The sequence below is a fragment of the Ceratotherium simum genome, chromosome 25, assembly GCF_057802395.1.
Source record: "Ceratotherium simum simum isolate JZ-2026a chromosome 25, ASM5780239v1, whole genome shotgun sequence".
Classification (NCBI taxonomy): Eukaryota; Metazoa; Chordata; class Mammalia; order Perissodactyla; family Rhinocerotidae; genus Ceratotherium; species Ceratotherium simum.
In genome coordinates, this window is record NC_141924.1 from 14,270,307 (window position 1) to 14,297,000 (window position 26,694).

Here is a 26,694-nt window from a genome sequence, read left to right on the forward strand (position 1 = left end):
TAAATTATTGGGCCATTTTCCTGTTGGTAGAATTCTAGATGGTTTCTCTCGCCCGCCCCCTTCCTTCCTTTCTTTGTCATGACTAACAATGAATATGGATGCCCCGTTCACAGAAAGCTCTGGAAACTGGGCCCAGGTGGGGAGAGCTGTGGCTGCTGTCTGATGCCTGCTCTCTGGCCATCACCTCTTGAAGTGGCCCCGGGACCTGGCCGCACGGTGGAAGCTCTCCGTGAACAGAATTCCAGAGTCCCGTCAAGGGCTCCAGAGTCAGAACCTCCCAGGGTGGGACCCGAATTCCCCGAGTGATTCCGATGTCACATCCGCTGGTGTTTGGTCACCACTGGGCCCTCCCACCAGCTGTGGGAGGCAGGCGTATTGTTCTCTTTGCCAATGAACAAAGACTTGAAGTGACATCCAAGTTTCCAGACTTAGTGACCAAGCCAAGTCTGGGGATCAAGGTCTCCTGACTCCCGGTCCTCGCTTCCTACTGGTATAAGGAAACCCTTTGTCCCCTACTGTCCCAACTCCACCTTCAGTAAGGGGTTTCACTTTCCCAGAGTGGGAGGCTGCATATTTAGTGTTTCAGTGGCTTTTGTGACTTCATGGAAAAGGCTTGAGTTTTAGGGCCGGACAGACCTGGGTTAAATCCTTCCTGCCCCTCAGAGTGGTAACACCCCTGTCAGGTTTGCTGTGAAGATTAAATGAGATGACAGAGGAGAGGTGACTCTCACAGGACAAGAATCACTTGGCAGGGGCTGGCCCAGTGGTGTAGTGGTTAAGTTCACGCACTCCACTTTGGCAGCCCGGGGGTCCCGGGTTCGGATCCTGGGCACGGACCTACAAACCACTCATCAAGCCATGCTGTGGCGTCATCCCACATACAAAATAGAGGAAGATGGGCACAGATGCTAGCTCAGGGCCCATCTTCCTCAAAAAAAAAAAAAAAAATCACTAGGCAAGATTCACAAAAAACTGATCTCCATCGTTTCACAATAGGAGCTCTTGTGGTATGAGGTTGGCATCTTACCTGCATCTCATTTGCTTCTCACAACAAGCAGGTGAAATGGGTCTCACTGTGTTCATGTTACAGGTGACAGAACTGAGTCCCAGGGAGGTTAATAACTAACCTCCAAGGCAGAGCTACAAAGTGGAGGAACGGGAATTTGAACCCAGGATCTCAAGTCTTTAAGATTTATCGTGTGGGACACACAAATTTTATCCCAGAATCTGCTCATTTCAGCCTCACGGGGCAATCCCATCCTCGGTAAAGCTGAGCCTCACGTCGAGCGGGGTTTGCCACAAAGATTCGCCCACCAACAGCTTAAAGCTCACGCACCAACGTTCTCAGAACAGAGCACAAGGTCCAAAAACAGCTCCTGCCACCAGCACCCTCACCACGTCTCCCCAGCAGGCAGTCAAGAAACAAGCAACGAGGTCTGTTCCCCAAGGGTAACAGAGCCCAAGAAAAACACTCCGAGTTACTATCAGGCAGTATCCTTTATTATTTCACACACAAGTTAGAGACCAAGGCCACAGTGCTGTTAAACACCTCCCTCTGCACCCCCTCCCGCCCCCCCCCAAACCCACCCCAACCCTGCTATAAAAACATGAGAACACAACAAAAATCCCCAGTTCAGGCTGAGCCGGGAACAAAAAGTGGCTCCAACAAAAACAAGACAGACACACGAGACACAAGATCTTTGCACATTTATGTAAAAACTGCCATGGGCCGCGGGCACAGTGGGCACAGCACGTCAGCGAGGAGACCGTGAACCCAGGGCATCTGGAGGTGAGGAGAGCTACCTCCGCGGGCCACGTCTTCTGGGCTCTGCTGCAGGAACGGGGACGCTGAGGGGCTGGCGGGACCCCTCGGCCCGCTTCAAAAGTTCAGATCATGCAGCTGGCTGCGCTTTTGGCTGGGGAAGCCGCCACAGGCTCCTTGCTTTCCAGAGAGAGAGGGACGCAGGGAGAGGGTGGGGGCCCGACAGCCCCCGTGCCCAAGGTAAGGAAGCCAGCCAAGAGATTCTCCCTCTCCAGAAAGAGGCCTTCCGTTGGCGAGAGTTCACGGCTCCCAGGAGCCAGCACGCTGGCATTCACATGGCGTAGAGCCCCACGGCCACCGTCGCCACCAAAAAGCTGAGCGTGAGGACCCACTGGACGAGCGGCACCTGGGAGAGGATGTTGAGAGGGAGCTTCCCCCCGGGGGTCTCCGTGGGAGTAGAGTCTGCAAGAGAAAGGGGGGCAGTGTCAGCAACAGGTGGACAGAAGTGGGGTGTCTAATGTCACAGAAAAACACAGCAGGACAGTCCCCACTCAATGCTAGAACACCAACAGGTAGCCCCCCAGCCACTGCTTGAATACCTCCCACGACAGGGAGCTTACTACTGCTCCAAGCCGTGCACTCCTTCCATTTTCAGCCAGCCCACACTGTGAGCAAGTACCCTCCAGGGGTACCCCAAGGGACCACACTGTGAGAACTGCTGCATTAGGACCAAGTCCCCTCAGCCCACCAGGTGGCCAATCCCATCAGGACTGGCCACATTCCAACGCTCCGGGGCACAATCCCACCAACAGAGGGGTCCATGTGGTCCTGGCACACGTGGGAAAGACACAGGGCCAGGTGGGGTAGGGCGGCACCAGGAACAAAGGCCTAAAGTAACCCGCCAAGCTGGCGGCTGAGCTTCACTCACCCCTCCCCTCCCCTACTCCCAGAGCCACACTCCCGCCCACGGGAGATGGTGCATTTTGTGGAGCACTTTAGTGTTTCTGGAAGTTTCCCAGATATTCTCCCAGCACAGCCACAGCCTCAATAGCTCTCTGAGGCATGTGAGGCAGGGACTCACACGAGACGAGACCCAGAGGTTACGTGTCTTCCTAGCCTTCCGTGGTGGGATAATAGCTAGCAACAGTCCTGGTCTCCCTGCCCCACATCAGAGTATCTCTGCTTAGGAACTATTACAGGGCCCCCCAAAAAACCTAAATTAACCGAGGGCAGGGCTTTACCCATGACTTCCCAGGTCCTTTGTGTGCAAGTCTCCCCTTCTGAGCCAGTGAACGAGAAACTAACTCAACCGCGCTTGATCTTAGTGTTGGGGAAACTGAGGTGTGGAGAGGTTACACGGCTTCCCAGGGTCACACATTGGGGGTTGACCCCGGGCCCTCTTCCCTGCACCCTACTTCCCATTCAAGACATTGAGAAGACAGAGAGTCAAGAGACGCGGGAGACACACAGCTGGGCCGCAGGGCCCTCCCACAGAGCCCAAGGGAGACACCGCCCCCGGGGAGGCCCTCACCTTGCGCCCTGCTGCCCTCCTGCCGGTGGAGCCCTGGTGCCTTCGTGGGGCTCTGGTCCTTGGTGTTCCGTGTCAGCAGCTCCTGCAACTCCTCAAACAGCTGAAAGACAGAAGATGCACACGCCTGTCTCAGAGAGGAACACAGACTTCCTCGGAGGGTTGACTGGGTTTTGGTGGTTGTTGCTTTTTAAGGGAAGGCGTGGGAGGGGCGTTGCTCCACAGCAAGTGCCAGGACCACTCTCTTCTGAGGTCCCGGGCTGGGAACAGGGGACCGGGGGCATAGCCAGGAGCCCCAGGCTCCATAGCGCCTTCAGGCAGGTGGAGAGCGATAGGATTCTACAACAGCCAAGTTAGAAGAAACCCCACCCCTACTCGGAACACCCACTCCCAGCTCCACCCAAGAATCCATCCTTCAAGGCCCTGCTCAAAGCCCACCTTCCCCCTGGATTTGGGGAGGCGGAATCCTGGGCTGCGCTGAGAGGTCCAGGAAGGCAGAGGCCACATCTGGGGCACCTGTAACCCCTGCAGTGCCAACCTGGCCACACACAAGTGCACACACAACTTATATGTTGTCACAGAGCATTGTCAGAGTGCTACCACTGCGATGCTCATGCCCCAGTAACAGTAACCAACAATGGAGGCCTGACCCTGTGCCAGGCCCTGAGATGGAGACTTTACTGGTATAAACTCACTTAACCCTGACAACAACTCTAAGAGGTAGGTGCTATTATATCCCCGTCTTACAGATGGGGAAACTGAGGTACAGAGAGATTAAGGGATTTGCCCAAGATCACCCAGCCAGTAGGTGGCAGAGCAGAACCCTGGCTCCCGAGTCCCTGCACTTAACCGTGACCCTCAGCCCCCTCCCCTGAGGGGGAGGAGAAATGTCCCCGGAGGAGCAGCTGGGGGAGGGGGTGGCCACCTGGGACTGCCGGACCCTCACCTGAATGTTGAGCAGGAACGAGGCCTTGACCTCTTCGATCACCCTCTGCCGGACCTCGGGGGTCATCTCCAGGGAGTTCATGCGCGAGCGATAGAGCTGCTTAAACTTGGTGGCACTGACGACGTTGGGGAAGGTGAAAAAGGCCACACCCTCGCCGGAGCCGGGCAGGTCCAGGGCCTTCTGAGCGATCTTCTTGAGGACCTGGCCCCCCGACAGGTCGCCCAGGTAACGGGTGTAGGCGTGGGCCACCAGCAGCTCGGGTTCCAGGCGCCCGACCTCTCGTAGTCGCCTCACGTAGTGCCCGGTGGCCTGCGTGTAGGGGATCACCTCCTGCCAGCGCGGCCCGTACCAGAAGGCCATGTCCTGCTCCAGGGCGGCCCTGCGGTGCAGCTCCTCCGGGAAGTACAGGGGGGCGTAGACCAGGTTCTGCTTGTTGTGCTCGATCTCCTCCTCCAGGGCCGCGTAGACGTGGTACAGGGAGGCCATCAGCAGCTGAAACCGGAGCCAGCAGCTCAGGCCTAGGCCGAGCGTGAGAACCCCATCCAGCCCCTTCCCTCCGGCCTTCAGAGAGGCCCTCACCACCTCCCCTGCACCTTCCGCTGGCCCTTCCAGCCGCTCCACCGGGCAGCCAGAAGGAGCGTCACGCGAGGAGAACTCGAGCATGCATCTCCTGAGCGCCAAACCCTTGGAACCCGCTGGCTAAAGCATGCGGCCTAACTTAATCCTTACAGAAACTCAACCAGGGTGTTGCCATTCCCACTTGACAGAAAAGGAAACTAAGGCTCAGAAGGCGCATGAGACGCTGAGGTCAAGTGAAATGAGAGTCAGGCCCAGGCATGGCTGGGGAGCCACAGCTCTGGAGCAAGGGCGCCCCTGAGCGAAAGTGCTTACGGGAGACGCCAGGTGCCTCTGGCTTTTGCCCTCCGGGTGACCATCTGCAGGGCGCGATTCTCCTTCCCCAAGGCCCATTCTGAACCCCACCCTCTCTGGATGTGCGTGAGGGGACAAGTCCAGTGCCCCTTGGCCCCAGGGAACTCCAGTCACGCATTAAGACTCTGGTTTGAGTCTGAAGGAGGACAAAGTCTAGAAGTTCCAGCTGACGCTTCCAGGTTATTTCTGAGTCGTAAACCTTCACAGCAGCCCCATTTCTCAATGGGGCAGAAAACCAGGCAGCCTGGTACAAAACAGCCTGGGGTTTTGAGTGTGACAGACCTAGGTCTAAGCTTGGCTCAGCCAATCCTCAGCTGTGTGACCATGGGTAGGCCACTTGTCCTCTCTGGTTCTCAGCTTCCCAACCCAGACGGGAAGACAGTTTGAGGTCTGTGTGACTCTGCAAGTCAAGCCTCGGTTCCCTCCCCTGCAAAAGGGGATACTCTGACCACACCCCAAAGGGGGCAGGTCAAGCAAGATCTGGCAGTAGAGCATCGGGCATTAGCAGTGAAATCAGGGGCCATGGTGACAAATGCCACCTCCATTGGCATCTCTAACCGAGCCCTGGGTGCTCTCGAGGATCTGCGTGCACCAAGATCCGAAGTCTAGGGATGCTGAGGAGGGGATATTCCAGCCGTCACCTCCCTGCTCCCACCGCCCCTGGCCACAGTACAGCAACTGGGTGTGTGTCATCTTTTTGAGGGAGGGAGGGAGACGAGGAAGAGGGAGCAAGGCCTAGATCCAGCACCCACAGGACGCGGCCAAGGGCCCCGACCCCCTAGAACTGAAGGTTACGTCTCCCGGCACTGGAACATCTCTCGTGGTGGGAGTGGGGGAGGGTCCAGACTGCAGAAGGGAGGGGGCAGGATGCAGCTTCCCCCCCGACACTGTTCACCCTGAGCAAGCCTTTCCTCACACCCAGCACCCGCCTGGTTGTCAAGTGCTTCCCTTCTAGTTGCATGAATTTCACAACCCTGCTGGGAAATAGCAAAATCAGTGCCTGGCATAAAGAGGGTGCTTAACAAAAACCCAGCTGTTGAAATTCCATTTCACAGACGGAGCAAAGGTGCCTTAGGGAGGGCAGATGAGGTTCCCACAACCTTACTGTTAAGAAATGGTTGTCCTCGGGCTGGAACCCACACTACCCTTTGCCTTCAGAGGCAGCTTAGAATCAGATCAGGAGCATAAGCTCTGAAATGAGACCGGCCTTGGTTTGATTTTGGCCTTTCTCATTTACTTACTGGCTGTGAGACCTTTTGTTAGTTACTTAACCTCTCTGAGCCTTCCCTTCCTCATCTTCCATATCAAGGTTGAGGCACAGATTAGACAGCAAGTGTGTAAAATGTGCAGCACAGACTAGGTGCTCAGCGATGGCACTACTGCCCCAGTTCCTCCACAACACTACATAGCAGGCTGTGAATTTGCTGTGTTACCTTGGGAAAGTCACTTCCCCTCTCTGAGCCTCAATGTCATCATCTGTAAAATGATTCCCTTGGACATGCCCATCTGGTCCCTCAGCAGCCCTGGTCCCAATCCCCCCTTAAACCACTAGCCTGAGCCCTGGGCATGTCCACACCCGTCATACCCTCCCACCAGGGCTGGTCCCACCAGGCCACATACCTTAAAGCCTTCTCGGGTCACCTGACCCTTCTGAAAGTTCTTCATGAACTCAGAATTCTCCGCCTGGCTGTGTACCTCTCTGGTGGCCTCCTTCACGGCCTCTGACAAATCCTGGGACATGCTGCAGAGGGAAGGGACGGAGGGTCAACAAGGGAGGGTGGCAATGAGCAGGGTCCTTCCCAATGCTGAGATTCTGAGGGTGCCACCCGCCTGTCGGCAGGCGCGCAAGAGACTTGAGCTTTAGCAGGCTCCTCTGCAGAAGTCAGTCCAGCCTCCAGCCTCACACAGGCCACCTCCCAACCACCTTAACACGCAGCCCCATCAACACTCTTCAGTCATTAAAATATGTGGAATATGGTCTCCAAACCCAAGGGGGAAATCCCGGTCCCAGTTACTCTCAGTGGAGGAGAGGAGGGGGCACACAGCTCAGGGAGGAAGCAGCAGCCGGCAAGGCCAACATTCATATTCAACGACTGGCTTTTAGACCCCAGATTTCATTCATTTACTTTGTTGAGGTTTCAGATAGAAATCTCACGACTCCTTATAATGTTACGCTGATTTGGGTTAAAAAGCCTGCAAAACTCTGCTTTACTCAAAGAAAAAGTCCGTTTCTGGGAGTATTTCTGCCACACATCGGTCGGTATCCACCTCCCACAGAATTGCCATTTCTCCTTTCTCCCTCGCGCCCCTTTCAGAAACATCGCCCCCTCTTCTGTATATGCTGATCAAATTCTTGGGAGAAGAGAAGGAGCCAGACTCGGAGGTGGACAGAGCAAGGATCAAATCCCAGCTCTGACATCTGCTAGCCCGGCGACCTCGGGCGTGTTGCCTCCCTGAACTGTGCAATCCTCATCTGTAAAAGGCGGACACCGTAGCCACAGTGACAGCTTGACAAGTAGTGAGGGGCGGCCGCGGCCAAGAGGGGGCTCTAGTGAGAGATCTCCGGCCTCCCACCCCGGCCCCGGAGCCCCAGGATCCTAGATGGAGAGCACCTACCAAGCGCACTCAGAAGTCCAACATCCAAAACAAAGTTGGATACCATGGCGACACTGCCATCGGGTCGCCCACCCCACGCCAGGGCGCCAGGCATGGGGCCCACCTTCCACCCCTCTAACTACCCCACCGGCCCGCGCAGGGCTGGAACCGGCTCCCCCTGACTCCACAGCCCCAGCGCGTGGCCACCCAGCGCGGTCGCCTCCCGGCTGCGGCGGGAGGCACTGGGCCGGGCGGGACAGGCCGTCCCCGCTTGCCTGTGGGGCTGCGGGCGCTCCATCGGCGGGCGGCGCTCGGCTCGGCTGGCTCGGGGCGGCTCCGACGTCTCGGCACCGGCAGGAGGAGGCGGAGAGCGGCGGTGCCCAGCCCGGCCGCGCCGTCCATTTATCCCCGGGCCGCGTCACGTGGCCGCGGCCCCCGGCGGCTCCTGCTCGCCGCCCCCACGTTGCAACACCCGCGCCGCCCGCGCGCCCCGCCCGCCCCCGGGGGCGGGGGAGCAGCGGTCATATGACCCTTGAAAAACAAAGCAGTTTAGAACAGGACGTTACAAAAACTCTTCTGGAAACCTGAGCAGCTGTGATTTTGCCCTTTTCAGAGCTCCCCACGCCGGGCTGGGACTTGAGCACCCAGGAATCTGGAAGGATCCAGAGGGCTGGGAGACGTGCTTCTCAGAGCAGGAGGTGGGTGGGCAACTCCAGGGACTGACCATACCCAGCCCCCGCCTGCAGTCTCCTCCTCCCCCGCCCTGGGAGCCTGCTCCCTAAATGTCACCTCCTCCTGGGACCCTCAGCTGACAGCCTGCCCCCTCACCTGTCCCTTTCATGTACGTTTAGGACCTGTTTTTTGAGCACCTACTAAAGGCTAGACACTGTACTGTTTTCATGGTCCATCCCTACAGCTGTCCTGTGGGGTGGATCACTCCCATTCTACAGATGGGGAAACTGAGACCCCGGGGGATGAAGTGACATGCCCACGGTCACACATAAAGCAGGAAACCAGAACCCAAACCCCAGAGTGAGTTGGGGATGCTGCCTGCCTCCTCCAGGCTCTCTTAGCACTTGGTACACAACTTGACAGTGACGCTTGTCATACGAACCACCTCCCTGTCTGCATGCTCAGGGCGCCCTTCCAGGGCTGTCAGGTCTGACTCATCTCGTCCCCAACACCCGATGGAGGCTGGGAACAGAGCTGCCCCTTGCTGAACTGTTGAATTAATTCAGGGGGACGGAGGATCAGGTGACTGGGTGAACCCAGATGGCAAAACAAGTGGACTGATGATTCCTGAAGTCCCTTCCCCATGCCACAATCCTGGATTCTAAATTAAAACAGAAAAGAGGTGACTTTTGGCTCAGGGCAAGGAAGTCATTTGGAAACGGAGGGAGCAAGTGCCCCACCTCGGGAGGAATGCAAGTACAGGCTTGAGGACAGCCTGTCAAGCATGGATTCCCCAGTGGGGGCTGGGGTGGCTGAGGCCTGTGGCCCCTTCCACCCGTGCATCCTAGGAGTCTCTGATGCTGGGAAACAGTGTGGGTGAACCAGGTACAGATGGGCAGTGGATCCGTCCAATCAGAGGCCAGAGTGCTAGCCCATGATCCCTCCTCTTCCAGGGTCACTTACCTGACTTTCAGTCACCAAATCAATCCAGCGACGTGGGGCTTGCAAGCCTTCTGGTTAGAGGGCTATGCCGAGGAGGGGAGCCCTTGGTATAAACTATATCACCGCCTCCTGCTTCTATGAACAATGATAACAGTACTAACTTGAATATTCACGGAGCACCTACTGTGCACCAGATCCTATTCCAAGCACTAAGTATGAACTCCTTTGATCCTGATAATGACGCCATAAGGGTGGTACAATTATTATCCCCATTTTGCAAATGAGGAAACTGAGGCAGAGAGGTTAAGATAAGGGTTAGAATCCAGGCAGTCTGGCACAAAAACTTCAGGGTGGGGAATCATTTCCCAGAATGCAGCAGAGGGCGAGACAAGGAACCTGGCTGTTCCCACGACAGCCCAGAGGGACCTCCAAGGCCGTCTTGGAAAACTAGCCTCTACTGCTTTACAAGACACACAGAGGTCAGAACTGTAGCTGCTATATGATTCCAAAAAGAGCTGCCAAGAACTTTCCAGAAACAAGGACTATTAGAAACCAATGCCATCATCAGAATGTAAGCTCCAGCAGGGCAGAGACCTTGTCTGCTTTGCTTCGTAAATCCACAGAGCCTGGAACTGTGCCTGGCAGGTAGCAGACAATCAATACTGATTGAATGAATCAATGAACGAATACAGTCATGTGTCACTTAACAAGGGGGACACGTTCTGAGAAATGCATCGTTAGGGGTGTCGTTGTCGTGTGAACGTCACAGAGTGTACTTATGCAAACCTAGATGGTACAGCCCACTACACACCTAGGCCACATGGTACTGATCTTACAGGACCACCGTCATATATGTGGTCCGTCGTTGATGGAAACTTTACGTGGTGCGTGACTGTAGATGCCACAACGTCTGCCACGAGATGATAACATTGCTAGGTTGCCAGAAAGGGCTGGAACCAAGCTACAATTACGAATTGCAATCTTAGCCAGCCTTTATTGAGCACTTACTATGTGCAGGATCTCATTTAATCCTGACAACAGCCTTGCAAGGTGTCATTTTCCAACTCCATTTTGTCCACATAAACACTGAAGCACAGAGAGGTTAAGTAGTTTTCCCACGTCACACAGCTGGTGATGGCAGAGCCAGGATTCCAACCATGGCACTCTGAAGCCAGAGCCCGTGCTCCTGACCCCCACGCTACCTGCCCTCTCACCGAGGGGCCAGTCTGTCCTCCAGGAGTTTAGGGGAGAAGAGTGTGAAGATCTGAAATCTTCCCATCTGCAGATCCAGAGCCTGTTGACTCCGGAACCCCAGAAAGTGGAGTTCATGTGATCTGACTCCTTCTTATTTAACACAGTGTGGAGCACAGGTCCCAAGAGAGAGTGACTTGCCCAGACTGTGCCCCTACTGGACACAGAGCCTTCAGTGACCAAGGGTTGCTGGTTCCCAGTCCAGGCTTGCTCCTCATTCCACCTGGGAGCCCCAGACTTGGCTAGAACGGACCCCACACATGCACAACCCCAGGGCGGAGGAGGCCAGGTCAGAGCTGATCTGGTCCTCTCCTCTGTCCCAGTGTTGAGCTTTCGGCCGTACCCCATGCTGAGTCAGCTTCCCGACTTCCCCTTTCCTGTCCTCCAGTAACAGGAATGATCCAAATGGTATTCTTTGTCCTCCTGTGGCAGGCTGAATAATGGTCCCCCAAGGATGTCCACCTCCTCATCGCAGAACCTGTGAATAACTTACTTTACACGGAAAAAGGGATTTGCAGTGTGATTAAGTTAAGGATCTCGAGATGACAAGATGATCCTAGATTATCCTCATGGGGGCCTAATGTAATCACAAAAGCCCTTCTAAGAGGGAGGCTGGAGGGTTACGGATACAGAAGGTGATGTGACAAGGGAAGCAGGACAGAGAGAGAGATTGAGAGATGCTGTGCTGCTGGCTTTGAAGATGGAGTTAGGGGCCACGAGACAAGGAAAGCAGGTGGCTTCCACAAGCTGGAAAAAGCCAAGAAGTGGATTCTCCCCTAGAACTCCAGATGAATGCAGCCCTGCCGGCCCATTTCAGGACTCTGACCTCTAGAACTCCAGAGAATAAATTTGTGTTGTTTTAAGCTACTATGTTTGTGGTATGTCAGAAGAGCCATAGGGAAGGGATACCCCCCCAACTCAGAGTCTGTCTTGCTCATCCCTGGGGCAGAGCCTCCACTTCGGGAAGCAGGAGAAGGATGGATAGAGAGGTCCCGGGGGTGCTCCCTCAACGACTCTCTTCTGCCGTCTCCCAGCGTGATGTCTGGCCTTCCACCATTAAAGCTTTATTCTGTCAGGGACCCACCACCCTCTTCTCTGGGCCTTCCTTTCAGACTCAAATGCTTGAGCAGCTAGAATGGGTGAGTTCTGTATGAGCCCTGGAGATACCATGCTGAAGTGGCTAGAAGCCCACTGTGACGGAGCATGCATTCTCAGGATCCTAATGGAGGACGTCTGGGGCGTGAGAAAACGCTCCAGAAAGGGAACAGGGGCACAGAAGATGAACGTGGGTGGAATTAGAAAGAAACATTGGGGTCTGCTCTGAGCCAAGGATGCTCCCAAGCACGGTCTCATTTCCTCCTCAGCAAACCCAGGAGGTGGGAATTTATCCATGGTGGAGAGAATCATGCCCCCCCCCCAAAGATGTGCATGCCCCAATACCTAGAACCTGGGAACATGTTATGCTACCATTGAATAGGTTAATTACACTTTCCCGATGTAATTAAGGTTACAGACCATGAAGCAGGGAGATGAGCCTGGATCCCCTGGGTGGGCCGAGCCTAGGCTCACGAGCCCTTAAAAGTAGAGAGCTTTCCTTGGCTGGAGGCAAAAGAGACCTGGCAGAAGAAGTCAGAGAGATGCCATGTGTGAGAAGGACTCAATGATCGTAATGTTAAATCCGAGTCAGGTAGGGTGGACCGCACAGGCTGGGAGGTGTGGGAGGAGCCTTGTCTCAGGCAGCAGGGAAAAGACAGGGCCAAGGCCCCAGGTGGGATAAACCCGGCATGGACGGGCAGCAGCATGGAGGGCACTGCGGCTGGAGCAGGGAGGGAGGGGCGGGCGGGAGATCAGAGCAGGGAGAGATGGGGACAGAGCCCCCACAGGGCCCGCAGGCTGTTGCAAGGGACTTTTGTGAGATGGGGAGACTGCACGGTTTGGAGGGAGCGCTGACGGGCTCTCACGTGGGTTTTCCTGGGCTCAGTGACTGTGGTTGCCGAGGGTGAGGCTGGACTGCAGAAGGCCAAGGGCAGAAGGCGGCCTTCTGTAGTAATCCAGGGGAGAGATGACGGTGGCTTGGACAGGACAGGGCGAGAAGCAGCCTAGAACATCCATATTTTAAAGGCAAAGCCATTAAGAATTTCCAAACAACAGGAGTGAGATGTGAGAGAGGAGTCCAGGACAACGCCACAGTTTTGGGTCCAACCCCCTGGGATGGAGGGGATCCCTCCATCCACTTTCCTGCGATGGGGGAAGCTCGGCAGCCCGGTCTTGAACAAATCAATTTTGAGACGTACGGGACAGAGCTTTGCCAACAGCGTGCAGACTTAGAGATACACAGGAGACTTCTGCCCTTTTCTAGAAGTTTCACTTCCTCCTGCCTGCTGTGAAAGCCACCCCCTCATCAACCACCCAGAGGGAGGCTGAGGAAGCAGCTGGTGACTCAGCAAATTCCTCCTCCTCTCTGTCTCTGCGAGTCCCCCTCCCAACCGTGACACAGCAGAAACGCAGCTGCAGTCGGAAATGTGGAAATCAGGACTCAGCACTCGGCAGGCGCCACCCACCCGCCTGCCTGGAAAACAGAAGTGGTTTGGGCTGCAGGGAGGGGGCCAAGGCTGGGGCTCCCAAGCTTCTAATAGTGGAAAACAGAGGCGAGGCCCCAGCTGAGCTGGGGCGGGGAGCGTGGGGGAATCTCTTACCTCTGCTGGACCATGCTCCAGGAGACTCCGGAGACCCTGCCTGGGTATCCTCAAGCATGGGGCATCTAGGTAAACAGGATCACACAGGGGGTCCTGACCGCACCCACACCCCACACAGACCCAAGAGAACATGCCCTTGACCCAGCAGGGGGGGGCGGCCAGGGGTGATGGGCAGCCTGAAGGGAGCACAGTGTTTCTCAGCAAGGCAGACAAGCCCAAATCATAACACACATCCTCAGACTGGACTGGAAAACACTGACGCTTTCTGGGTGGCACGAGATCCCATAAATGAGGATGAAACCTCAGCGACAGACGGGGAGACGTGTAACAGACAAAAGATGAACATCCCTAATAAAAGAGCTCCCCAAAGCAGTAGGACAAGCAGTCACTAGGAAACGTTAGGATTTAATATGGGATGCTTATCTTGAACTCCTGGGAGGGCTAGGGGCTCTCCCACAGAAGAACAGAAGAGAGCCAGCCTGATGGAACACCTTTCCATGCCTTATCTCCTGTACTCCTCCTCCTGCCCCTGATTTTGCTGATAAGACAACAGAGGTGACCGCACCACTCCCCTGGCCAACAACATTCAATAGCTCCCTACTGTCCTTGGGATAAAGTGCAAGTTCTTTAGCCTGCCACACCTGGCCCTCTGTCCTTGACCCTGGCCACCTCTTCAGCTGGAGGATCTCACCCCACTTTCTCTCTCACACCATGTGTGCCAGTCTCAGAAATACCAACCCCCCACACACACCCCAACTATCAAGGCACACATCCCTCTGGGCCTTTGCTCAGGCGGTCCCTCCTGCCTAGAGTACCCTCTTTGGCCCTTTTGCCAAGCTAGTCATCTTTCAAGACTCAGCCCAGAAACGAATTATAGACCTCAATGAAAGAGCTAAACCCATAAAACATATGGAATAAATCATAAAAGAAAACCTCAGTGACCTTAGAGTTGGCAAAGATTTCTCAAATACAACACAAAAAGCAGAAAATATAAAGAAAAAAAATCAACCAATGGGACTTGATCAAAATTTAAAACTTTTGCTCTTTAAAAGACACTGTGACAAAAAATAAGAGGCAAGTCAGAGACTAGGAGACAGTATTTGCAAACATATATCCAACAAAGGACTTTTCTCCAGAATATGTAAAGAGCTCATGCAATTCAGTAATAAGAAGGCAAATAAATGAATTAAAAAATGGATAAAAAGTTTGAATAGACAATTCACCAAAGAAGATATATAGATGCTAACTAAGCTCATGAAAAGATGTTCCACCTCATAGGTTATTAGGGAAATGCAAATTAAACCACAAGGAGATACCGCTGCACACCTATTCGAACAGTGTATATGAAAAAGACCTACTATTCCTACTGTTGAGAATGTGGAGCGACAAGAATGCTCATTTACTGCTGGTGGGAACATAAAATGGAACTGTGGGAGGTCTGAGTATGCCACTCCAAAATATGCCACTTGTGGTGTGAGGGTTATTTTGAGCTGAAGACAATTGAGAATCAGCAGATGCCAAGAAAAACACTCTCTGCCTTCCCCCTCATTTGCCTAAAAGCAGCCTTTGACTTAATCACCTGAGACAACTCGACTCCTATCCTTCCAGAGATGGCACCCAGAGGAATCTGCATAACAAGCCTTATCAAGTTAACCCTTATCTTCCCTTAGTCTCCCCCATATATTTCCCTTCCCAGAGCTTGCTGCCCCTAAAAGCCTAACCCCCTTTTCCTTTGTCTTGTCACATCTCTACAAATTTCTTCCTTTGTTAAGATGCTGTATAAGTCCCAGTTCTAACCATTCCATTGAGTTGTTCATCACTGAGTTTCTCCCGTGTGTGTGCGCTGCGTGTGTTAATAAATCTGTCTGTTTTTCTCTTGTTAACTTGTCTTCTGTCTGTTTAATTCCCAGGGCCCCAGCTGGAGAACCTAGGAGGGTAGAGGGAAAAGGTTTTGTCCTTCCCCTGCAATACAACCACTTTGGAAAACAGTTTGGCAATTTCTTAACAGGCTAAACGTCCACCTACCGTACAACCCAGCCTCCCACTCCTAGGTATTTACCTATGAGAAATGAAAGCATATGTCCACACGAAGACTTGTACACGAATGTTCACAGTGGGTTTATTTATAATAGTCCCAAATGGAAACAACCTGTATATCCATTGACAGGTGAATGGATAAACAAATCGTGGTATAAACATTCAGTGGATAATCAGCAATAAAAAGGAACGAACCATCCATCCACGAAACAACATGAATGCATCTCAACAACATGAATGAATCTCAAGATTACGCCAGACCAAAAAAAGAGTGTAATTCCATTTATGTATAAATTATATATAAAATGTATATGGAATTATATAAAATTCTAGAAAATGCAAGCTAATCTAATCAGATCAGTGGTTACCTAGTTGGAGGGGGGATTACAAAGGGCCAGGAGGAAAGTTCTGGGAGTGATGAATAAGTTCATGATCTTGATTGTGGAGATGGTTCAAGTTGTATATTTTGTAAACAGGTAGTTTAGTGTATGCCAATTATATCTCAATAAAGCTGTAAAACAAACACCCCAGGCTTTCCCGAAGTTCTTTCCCTCACCTTATAGGGCCTTCACTGGGCTCCCAGAGCCCCAGCTGCCCCCACCCAGACGGTGAGCTCTTTGAACAAAGCAAGGACCATGTAGGACTCACCCTCCTACGCACAGAGCCTGGCACAAGGCAGGCAGTCACTACATATGTAACGAATGAGGCTTAGCAGCGTGAAATTCCCAGGTGTGTCTGGCTCTAAAGCACACTCAGGTTCTACAACAGTCAGCTGTCCAGGGACCCTGGGCCTGAGACAGTGAGGGGTGTAGAAAGAGCAACATCTTTCTCAGACATTGTCCAGCCCCCTTTAGGGCAGGTCCCGGGACTGAAGACCTACAACCAGACCAGGCAGCAGTCCAGTCTTTGCGGGCTCACACTGCTAGGACAGCCTGGCCAATCTAGAGCCTGAGTCTGGCTCCCAGACCTGGTTCGGCCTGATGGAGGCACTTCCAGCAGTGTAGACTGGTTAAAGCAATGAACTCCAAGCAATAGGATCACAGTCCAGTCCAGGATCCATGACTTACCACATGTGTACACTTGACCCCCTCTGAGCTTTTATTTCCTCATCTGACAAAACGAGAAGTACTAACAGCATTGGCCTAAGGGGATGTGGTGGGGACGAAATCAGTGGACTATACGTAAGAAGGCGGATGGGCCTGGCACAGCGGAAGCCTGCAGTGAGCCTTAGCTGCCATGTTTGGTCAGAGACAGGCATCCAGTTCCCCCTTCCAAATTCCCCCTTTACCTATCTAGAAACTTCTGGAGGGTTCCAAGTAGGGTGGGATCACTAACACCTGACAAACCTTACTCTCAATCCCGAGTTTTGGACCTCATGTTCCTCATCTTTATTTTTTTCTCAAAAAGTAAACTTCTTTGAAATAATTTCAAATGTCCAGAAAAGTTGCTAGAAAATATTTCTGTAAATATCTTCATCTACATTCATCAGTTGTTAGTATTTTATCACATTTGTTTTATTCATTCTCTATCTCTCTCTCCTTATATATACACACGTATATACTTCTTTGTTTGTATATACATTTTTTTTCTGGCTCCTGGGAGTAAGTTGCAGACATCAGGACCTTTTACCCCTATACCCTTTAGCATGTATTATCCCCTGAGGACAGGATCTTGTAAACACAGGACAATGATAAACATCAGGAATTTGACTCCACTGCAAATCCATTATACAAAGGCTATATTCAAATTTTAACAATGGCCCCAATAATTGCTCCTTTGGAGCCCTTTCCCTCCTCCAACCAAATCCTGCGTTGCATTTAGTCGCTGTGCTTCTTTGCTCCACGGGGCTTCTGTGTTTCATGACCCTGTCGTTACGGGAAACTACGCCGGCTGTTCTGCAGGTGTCCCTGCGTTTGAGTAGATTCCGACCTCGATGGGACCGTAGCGCGGACCCCACTGGGATCTGCGATTTACAAGTGTGAAGTCCCCAGCACAGCGCCGGGCCTGCCGGAGGCCGTTGAGAAATCTGAGTTCCCTAATACAGAGAAGGGGAGAAGGGAGGAGCGGGGAGCCTGGCTCGGCTGGATCCAGCCGCCAGCCAGGACTTGCCGGCTCCGGGGCCTCGCCGCCTCCCCGACCCGGGCAGCCAGGACTTTGCCCCAAGGGATTAAACCTCAGCAGCTGGAACCGTGATTCAGCGAAAATAGACCTCGGGATCGTGACTCAGCAAAAAGCTGCCAGGGACCGTGACTCAGCAGGAAAGGCGCAGCCACGCGCTGGGGACGTGATTACTCAGCAGGGCCGGGCGCCCAGAATGAGCAGGCGCTCCTCGGGGTGGCGGCAGTGTGCTCGTCCTCTGCACGTCCCCACCCCTCTCTCCTCGCCTCTCGGAGCTCCAACAGCCGGTCAACCCAGCGCCCACGTGCAGGGCTGTTGGGAGGCTTAAGGGAGCCCAGGAGTGGCAGATACCGCTGGGTCCCTTAACAAATGACCTTGAGCGAGTGACGCCGCGGTTCAGCCTCACCGGCAGCGTGGCACCTGCCGTAGCGCCCGCCTGGGGAATGTCCTTGGGTGATATCCTTCAGCCCAATTCCACAAACACTCTGTGTCTCCCTGGAGCCTCAGTTTCCCCATCCGAAAACTGAGGGACAGAGATAAGTTCCCTTCATTCAGTGACATTCCATGGGTCTGTTATCATCCTTGACTTTTAAATAAATGTTTTAAATAATCCATTTTTATCCCAGTAATGAAAATACTCCATGGCCACTGTAGGACATTTAAATCTATAGTCCCACACCTGCAAACAACCATTGTTAACATTCTAGTGCATTTCTTAGGATTTAAAAAATGGTAAACTATATAATCCTTACAATGGAGTAAGTATAGAACATGATTATGTGTAAAGAGTAATGATAACATGAACACAGCTTAAGAAATAGGTGTTTTTCTTTAGTCTTTTTCTGTGCAAATTCTATATGGTTGTGATCATGTCTATTTTGTATCTTTTTTTTCTTTTACTTAACCGTTTTTCCAAATTATCGCAAGCCCCTTGTAAGCATTTCAAAGGCTGCACAAAATGCCCAGCCACTACTGTGAAACCTTTGGATGTCTTTCTTTTTTTTTTTTTCTGTTTAAAGAGGATGAGTATTTAAAACAAATAAAAAACACAAAAAATAACCTCAGTGGATTTCACACACTAGGAGAGGGGCATAGTTCGTGTCAGAGAATTGCCTTTTTTATTTTTGAAAATACTTTGCCTGCCTCCTCCCCCCCACCCCCCAAGGTCTGGAAGGAAAAGTGAAGCAAAAGAAAGAGGGTGAGGAAGGAGGGGCTTCGGACCAGGGGCTGCCTGCAGACCTGGAAAGTCGGCCATGGAAGTCAGACGGCAGCCCTGCTGGTAAGCTGGGGTCTAGCATGAGAACCGTCTGGAAGAAATTCCCCGGGGGTGAATGACCGGGGGGCCTTGCAGACGGAGGTGGCCAGTGTTAAACTTCACGGAGCTGCCTGTGCTGCGTGCGCTGTCGTTCTCCACCATCCAAATCCTCAGTCAAAATCTGCCGGTCACAAAAGGCTGGGGCAGGGCTCTTTGTGGGAATGCAGGAACAGGCTTCTGGAGAAGCGATGGAGGAGGTTTCTGAAGCAGGAACTGGGAGCCAGGGGCGGCCGGCGAGACTGTGAGCTCCCTGCAACAAGAGGTGCCCTGGTGGGTGGGCTGGGTTGGAGCCCTTGCAGTTGAAAATTGAAAGACAGGGCGTTCCCACATAATTCTTGGGGTGCCAGGGAGGCACACTGGGTTACACATCATTGTAAATAACAACAAAAGAAACCTCTTCAGGCAAAAAGGGTTTCCTGCATTTTTGATTGTGAGTTTAGATAGAAACCCAAGAGCAAAATACCTGGGTCAAAGTGTGGAAATATTTTTAAGGCTTCTGGAATCTTTTATCTAATTTTAGGTAAAAGTAAATGATTAGTTTTTATTGCTTTTGGAAACTGAATGTTTCCCACATTTTCTTTTTTTTTTTTTTTTTAAAGATTTTATTTATTTATTTTTTCCCCCAAAGCCCCAGTAGATAGTTGTATGTCATAGCTGCACATCCTTCTAGTTGCTGTATGTGGGACGCGGTCTCAGCATGGCCGGAGAAGCAGCACGTCGGTGCGAGCCCGGGATCCGAACCCGGGTCGCCAGCACTGGAGCGCGCTCACTTAACCACCAAGCCACGGGGCCGGCCCATCCCACATTTTCTATAGTAAATGTGACTTTTATCATTGGGGCAGGGGGAGAGGGGTTGGCTTTAGTTTTTTGAGCGACAGTCAGGAGAAGGGAGCTCCTCAGTGTCCTGCAAGGCTGGGAGGGGTCTGGGACTCACCCCTTAAGGAAGGAACAAGTGACACTGGGACACCCAGGGTAGGGAAGGGCCTTGTCACAGGTTGCTTGGCACGACTTTGCCCCTGAGCAGCTGGCTGGGCAGCTGGGTGTCAGTGTCTGTGTGTGTGTGTGTGTGTGTGTGTGTGTGTGTGTGTGTTGTCGAGGGGGATGGAGTAGGGTGGTGGGGGAGGTGGCAAGGAATGGATGGGAAGGTTGGTGGTGTGGAAGGTGGATGAGGAACTCCCCCTCCCTCCGTCTCCCAGCAGATGCCTGCAGCAGTCCACTCCTGCCGGAGCTCAGCCTCGGGCTCTGCAAGAAGTAGAAACAGAATTGGCTGAAAAGGCCTCTCTGTGCCCCTGTGGAGTTTGGGGTAAAGCTCACGGTAGCCTTAGGGTCTGTTATGGGCAGAATTGTGTCCCCCCTGCAAATTTGTGTGTTGAAGTCCGAACCCCCAGCACCTCAGAATGTGACTATGTTTGGAGATGAAAGGAGTTAAAAGGAGGCCATTAGGATGGGCCCTAATCTAATCTGACTGGTGTCCTTATAGGAAGAGGAGAGATGTACAGAGAGATAAGGGGGGGCCCGTGCGCAGAGGAAAGATCACGTGAGGACACAACGGGAAACTGGCAAGCCAAGGAGAAGAAACCAGAACCTGCTGCCTTGGATTTCCAGGCTTCAGAACCCTGAGAAGATAAATTTTGATGGGTTAAGCCTCCAGTCTGTGGGGCTTGGCATTCCTAGCAGAGAGTACAGGGTCCCAGACTCACACTGGAGGGGCTGTGACATAGCAGACTTGTCCAGCTCCCTTTCCTGGCCTCGCCTCTCTCCTCTTCCTCCTTTTTTATTTTGAAAGAATTTCTGACCTTCCAAAAAGCTGAAAAGAACGGCCTGGTGAACGCTGTACCCCCTTCCCTTGGGTCCCACGTTGGTAATTGTTGTTCCTTTTGTTTCTCTTGTATTTTTTTTCCAGAACCATTTGAGAGTAAATTGCAGACACCATGACACTTCACCAGTAAAAGCAAGGACACAGTCCACGTTATCCTTATTGCGCTGACCCAAAATATCCTTACTGTCAGTCCAGGTGCACATTTCCCCCGTGATCTCCGGCCCGGTTCTGCAGAGGACTCCCCCCACGATCCAGTCCAGGGTCATGCCTTCCTTGGGGTTGTCAGCTCTTTAGTGTCTTTCATGACATTGACTCTTGAAGAATTGTTTTGAAGAGACAGATCGGTTGCCTTGAAAATGTCCTGTGTTCTAGGTCAGTCTTTTTTCTCATGATGAGATTCTGGCTAAACATTTTTGGCAAGAATACTCTATGGTCACGTGACATCTGCTCAGGGAGAGAAAGAAACTGAGACCCAGCAAGCCGGTGGCAGAGTTTGGTGCATTGCAATACCAGATTTTTTATTTTATTAGGCCTGTGACTGATCACATAGGACAGGAAAAGTGCCATTGTGTCAAATGGGAAACACTCAAGGGGACACAGGATCTGTTAATAGAAATGATGCTGTTCTTCCTTATAAAGGCTGGTGGTTAAACACATCTACACCTGGCTTTGAATCCTATTAGTAATAAGTCATGTGACCTGGCCAAGTCTTTTAATATCTCTGGGCCTCAGTTTTCTTATCTATAAAATGGGGATAATAATAGTACCTACCACCTAAGCTTGTGTGAAATGAAATTATCCATGTCAAATATTTAGCACTGTGCCTGGCTCGTTGTAATTGCTCAATAAAAAGTGATTACTACTGTGGATATGTTTTTATAACTATGATTATTGACAAATAAACGTGCCCTGGTCCTGCCACCCGCCTCCTTCCCCACCCCGTGAAGTGAGTGAGCAGGAATGAGGGAGAGGTGGGGAAGAGCTTGAACTTGAGTGAGCCCCGCACAGGAGGAAATACGTGGCCTGAAGCCTGAGTGTCAGCGGATTCTCTGCGGGGCACAAGACTCAGGGACACCGGGCTGCACAGTTCCAGGGGTGCAGTCGACGCTGTGGATCATGTGAAGAATGGCGTCTGAGGAGGTTGCTGCTCTACACGTGGAGCAACCACCTTCCCCCAGAGCCCCTGGGCGTGGCCGTTCTCCAGGCCTCCCTGGTGGATGATGGGATGGCCCTTCCTAACTCCCTTGGGGGAGGCGAGGCTATGGGATTGGTTGTGGCCAGGGACTCGGAGGGTGGAAGGGATTTGTGTCCCATTTCAGGCCTGAGCATTCCATGGCCATTGTGAGACCCTCCAAAGCTCTTTTCCTCTGGCTTCAGATGCACCATGTTCGAGATGGTCGATTCTCTAACAACCTGGGTCCCTAAGCGTTGCCCTCTGCCAGCCCTCCATGGACACAGGTGTGTGCAAGAAACAACTCTTTTCTGGGGATATCAAGTACATGGTGACTTTATAGTTAACAAGACTGTGTTGTACATTTGAAAGTTGCTAAGTGAGTAGATCTTAAAAGTTCTCATCATAAGAGAAACAATTTCTACCTATATGAGGTGACAGATGGGAACTAAACTTATTGTGGTGATTATTTTTTGATACAATCTATACATGTATCAAATCATAAAGTTGTACACCCTAAACTAATACAATGTTGTATGTTGATTATATCTCAATAAAATTGGAAGAAAAAAAAAAGAAAGGATGCTTTGTTGTTTGGAGTCCTGAGAGGAGGGGTCGTTTATTACCTCACCAAGACCCAGCCCATTCTGCCCCCCGAACCATTGATGCCCTTTTCCCAGGGTCCTCTCCTCGTGGCAGCTGCCCCATCTCTCCTTCCTCTGTCCACATCCTCGCCACGCTCCTCCCCAAATGCCTTCAGCTTGCACACCTGGCCAGTTCCTAAACATCCCTGGGGGACCTCGGGTCTGCCTGCCACAAGGAGTACCCTCATTTTGCAGATGAAGAACCAGGGCTCACAGAGCTGGTGAGAGACAGAGTCGGGATGAGACCAGGGGTGACAGGGATTGTGGTGAGGGGTGGGGACTGCCTCTCATTTGTCTGTGTCTCGTGAAGAGGGGCACGTCTGTAGTTGAACGAGGTGTTTCCCGGTGAGCCACGGCTCCCTTCCCCACACAGGGGAGCCCATCTTGTTGCCCATGGGCAGAGCCACTTCAGATGTTCTTTGGAGGATAGGAGTGGGTGCTAGGTGGCCCCCCTGAAGTTCTAGATCTTTCTGGTCCCAGTTGAGTTGCTTACTGGGAAAGTCATTTGTCCTCATTGGGCCTCATCAAACTCCTCTGTGACACAGGAATCTTAGATTAGGTCGGAAATCCTGAACTCCGAGGCCTCCAGGGGCCTGACAGGCAGGGTGAGTGAGCAAAGCTAGTGAGGTGGGGACTGTGGCCAGCTGGGGCCGACATGCCCCACCTAAAGGGGGTTGTTGGAACTCAGCCAACTCTTGCCACGTGAGACATCCTCTTTTATTTGTTTGTTTTAAAAAGGGAAATGAGAAATTTCACATTTTTTCAAACATTGGCAATAAACACAATTAAAAAAAGGAAATCACTCTGCCAGGCCTGACGTGGCCATGAGCTGCCAGTTTGAGACCTGTGGGTTAGCTGGGTTTTCTGTTCCCTCCTGCTCTCCATCTGGTTCTCTGATGTTCGGTGGGTCTGTGATTCCTGGGGGGTTGGGTGGGGTTGATCCAGGCTGGGATTTCAGAGGTGGGAATTCCTGCCTCCTGTCCTGTGGCAAATCTCCATGCTGCCCTGTGTCACCCCACATTCCTGAGAGGCCACAGGCTGCACCCACAAACATTCTATGTACCGAGTGCTCAGGGAACAGTGTCATCCTCTGCTGCTGTCACCATCCCACCCAAGTGAGGTCTTCAGGGGGGTCTTCGTGGGCCAGTCCCAAAAGAGCTTAGGGGCTGGGCCAGGTTTCATGGAGACTGGAGCCCTGTAGGTTTCTACCGAAAAATCTGATTGTTCCCTGTGTGTCTGGGAGGACAGAGCTGTGACTCATTCCTTGACGAATCTTCAGAGCCTGGCATGTAGCGGGCTCATAGGAGGGGAGGGTCACAGTGACTACAGCCCCTGCTGGGACAGGGCCGGATTTGAAGCTGGAAATACTGAGCCCAGATTTCTGAGCTGGGGGGATAAGGCTGAATGACAGCAAATCAGGATCAAAGAGGGTGGGGTGGGCCTACGAGTTTGCCTTAACTGCCAGTTAGATTTTCTTTAAGTAACCTTAAAAAGTACTCAAAGCCACACAGCTTGTAAGTTGTGAAGACTAGAGGCGGTGCATTTTGTTTTTATTGTGATAAAATATACATAACATAAAATTTGTCATTTTAACCATTTTTAATTGTACTGTTTAGCAGCATTAAGTACATTCATATTGTTATGCAACCATCGTCACCGTCCATCTTCTCCAGAACGTTTTCGTCTTCCTGAACTGAAACTCTGTACCCAGAGTAATCTAATCTGCCAATTAGATTTTTATGGCTTAATTGATGGGTCAGTGTTGGGTGCTGGCCAGGTGAAATGGGCTGCCCTTGGAGGGGGTGAGTGTGCCATCACTGGAGGTATGCAAGCAAAGACTGGGTGTGAGACACTGTGATTAGCTGATGGCACCACTAGTCTATGACTCTGTACTAGTCTTTACCAGGTTTCTGTCAGAGGGCAAGACAAAAAGCCTTCCCTGTTCCTAACTGAGGTGGAAGTTTCTGCTGTGGGTTTTTTTGTGTATCCCAGGGCACATGATTTGTCCTGAAGTTTATCTATATTAAAAACAAGCTGTTTGATGACGAGGCTCCCTTATACCTCACACAGCCCCAGTCTCGTCAGGCCAGTCTGGGTCCAGCCCCAAGACATGGTGAGTTCATTCATGCTCCTGCCATGCCATCACCTTCCAGAAATGTCTGGTAGCCTGCCTCCACCTCTGCAAGGAGGGTGAGTTGGAGAGTGTGCCGCGTACGGTAATATGGCGGACACTGTTGATTGTCTACTCAACAGTCACCCCTGTCCCCCCCCAATAACAGACCCCCAATTTGTTTGGAATTCAAATGGAAACATACTCAGGGAAGGTGGGCCCAGTGCCCGGGCATGAATCATGATGGGTCTAGGGCGTGGACTCTAAGCCATCTTGTGGTTCTGCCATTCCTCTTTGTCAGCATAATCGCAGAGGTGAATTCTGAGATGGATGAATGACCTGGTCAGGAGTTCAGGAGTGGCTTGTCTGAGCTGAGCCCTGAAGGGCGAGTGAGTTAACTGGGGGTTGGGAGGGTGGGGCAGTTATAGAGGGAACAGCATGTACAAAGGCCCTGGGGTCAGGGCATGAAACTTTGGAGGTGTGAGAGACAGCCTGTGTGTCCAGAGTGCAGAGAATCTGGAGAGTGTGGCAGGTCCCAGACCCCAGGGGCTTTGGAGGCCAGGCCAGAAGTGGGTCTTTAACCTGAGTGCACATGAAGGGTTTTAGGTGTGTGTCTTGGGGTTTGGGGTGGGGTATTGTAAAACACGGTCAGATTAGCCTTTTGGAATTTATTCTAGCTGCGTGTGAGGAAGACACTGGAGGCAGGGCAAAGCGGATGCTTTAATCCCCTCACCCATATCCAGTAACAGCCCAGAGTCCTCCCGCGGACTTCAGAGACGCCTGGACGCCTGGCCCCTGCCATTCCCACTCTTTCTGAGTGATTTCTGCTCAGACTGTGCTGACTCAGATGTGAAACTTCACCCCTTCTCCATTCCCACAAAACCCTACTCTTGACAAATACTTGTGAGCAGAGCATTTACTAAAGGTCTTGGGTCACAGAGGGGTGACGCTTGAACATGGCACCTTAGATAGGTGTGTTCTTCCAAACCTTTGGGGCTACCCTTTTCCTCCCCTCTCCTGAACCCAGTAATTCATCTATGGATCTCCCCCCAAACCTCGCCAGGGCCCCAGGGCTCAGCCTCCCTGGCTGCTCTCTCTCCCGTTCCCTGCTCTGTCCCCGAGCTCTCCCGCCTCTTCCAGGTGGCATGGGAACTGCAGGTTTCATCTCCCTCTTACAGGAAGAGCAATTCCACTCTCCCCAGCTCCCTCCTCAAGCTTCCAGATCCAAAGCCACAATTCACAAACCTGAAGTAACATTGGTTCCTTTTCTCCAACCACTGCCTTCCACCCTGCCCAGCCTCCCACTGGTGGCCTTTGTGACACCTCAGACGGCTTTGCTAACTTCCTTGTCACTTTCGAGCATGTGCAAGTCCAGTCTCAAAGTCCAGTCTCACATCTGATTTGACATCCACCTGCCCCTGGGCACTTCAGGGCCTTGCTGGAGGGACTTGGAGGGGGCGGGGGAGACCTGCTCCTTCACCCCCTTCCTTCTGTCCTACGGCCCCTTTCTTCTCTGGTGGGCTCTGGCGGGGAGGAGGGAGACAGAAAGGGCCTTGTCTCTTGTCAGCTAGTGCTGCTGTGGTCTTTGCAGTGTGATGTCCCTGCTTCTGTGGCTCTCACTGGTGGCCCTTGATGTCCTCTGTGTGGCAGGCATCTATGCAGGCTCTTGATGGATGGGTGATGGAAGAAGGGATGGTGGTATTGGCTTATGTGTTGGATGAATGAATGGCAGGATGGTGGGGGGCCCATGGTGAATGGGCGACCGAGCGGTGGAGGATGGACTGGAATGCAGTGACCGTTCCCAACCCAGGGGCTCTGACCACCCCCGCCTGGGGCCTCAAGCTCCTCTGAGATGTCTGAGGAAGCTCAATGGCATCTGCTCTTGATGCTCAGGGAGTGGGCAATGGGTGGGACTCCAGGTGGAGAATAACTGGGAAGGGGTGAGGGAGAGAGGGCATAGGGCTTCTCACCGGAAGCTGGGGTCTAAAAGCCAAGATCCCCAGCGCCAGGGAGGGCGGGACTAATGGGAGTGAAACAGGTAGCCCATATGAGAGCCAAGGAGCCCATCCCAAAGCTGGGTTGGCAGAGTCAAGGCCGGGGACGGGGAGCAGAGCCGCGTCCACGAGGGACTGGTGCAGAAGCCAGGGGTCAGGAGTGA

At 52.5% G+C, this 26,694-nt stretch overlaps 1 protein-coding gene across 2 annotated transcripts; it reads right to left on the minus strand.

Annotated features, from left to right (window-relative positions):
* Positions 1–1,692: 1,692 nt before the first annotated feature.
* On the minus strand, positions 1,693–8,192 carry HMOX1 (heme oxygenase 1). Of its 2 annotated transcripts, none has more exons than XM_087448978.1 (5): positions 8,037–8,192; positions 6,787–6,907; positions 4,237–4,728; positions 3,294–3,393; positions 1,693–2,224 (listed from the first exon to the last, which is right to left on the minus strand). In XM_087448978.1, the coding sequence occupies exons 1-5, from the start codon at positions 8,057–8,059 to the stop codon at positions 2,094–2,096; spliced, it is 867 nt and encodes a 288-aa protein (XP_087305104.1). In that variant the 5' UTR covers positions 8,060–8,192; the 3' UTR covers positions 1,693–2,093. The 2 variants fall into 2 exon arrangements, with proteins under 2 accessions (XP_087305104.1, XP_014636219.1); XM_014780733.2 differs by lacking the exon at positions 8,037–8,192 and adding an exon at positions 7,783–7,922.
* Positions 8,193–26,694: the final 18,502 nt, after the last annotated feature.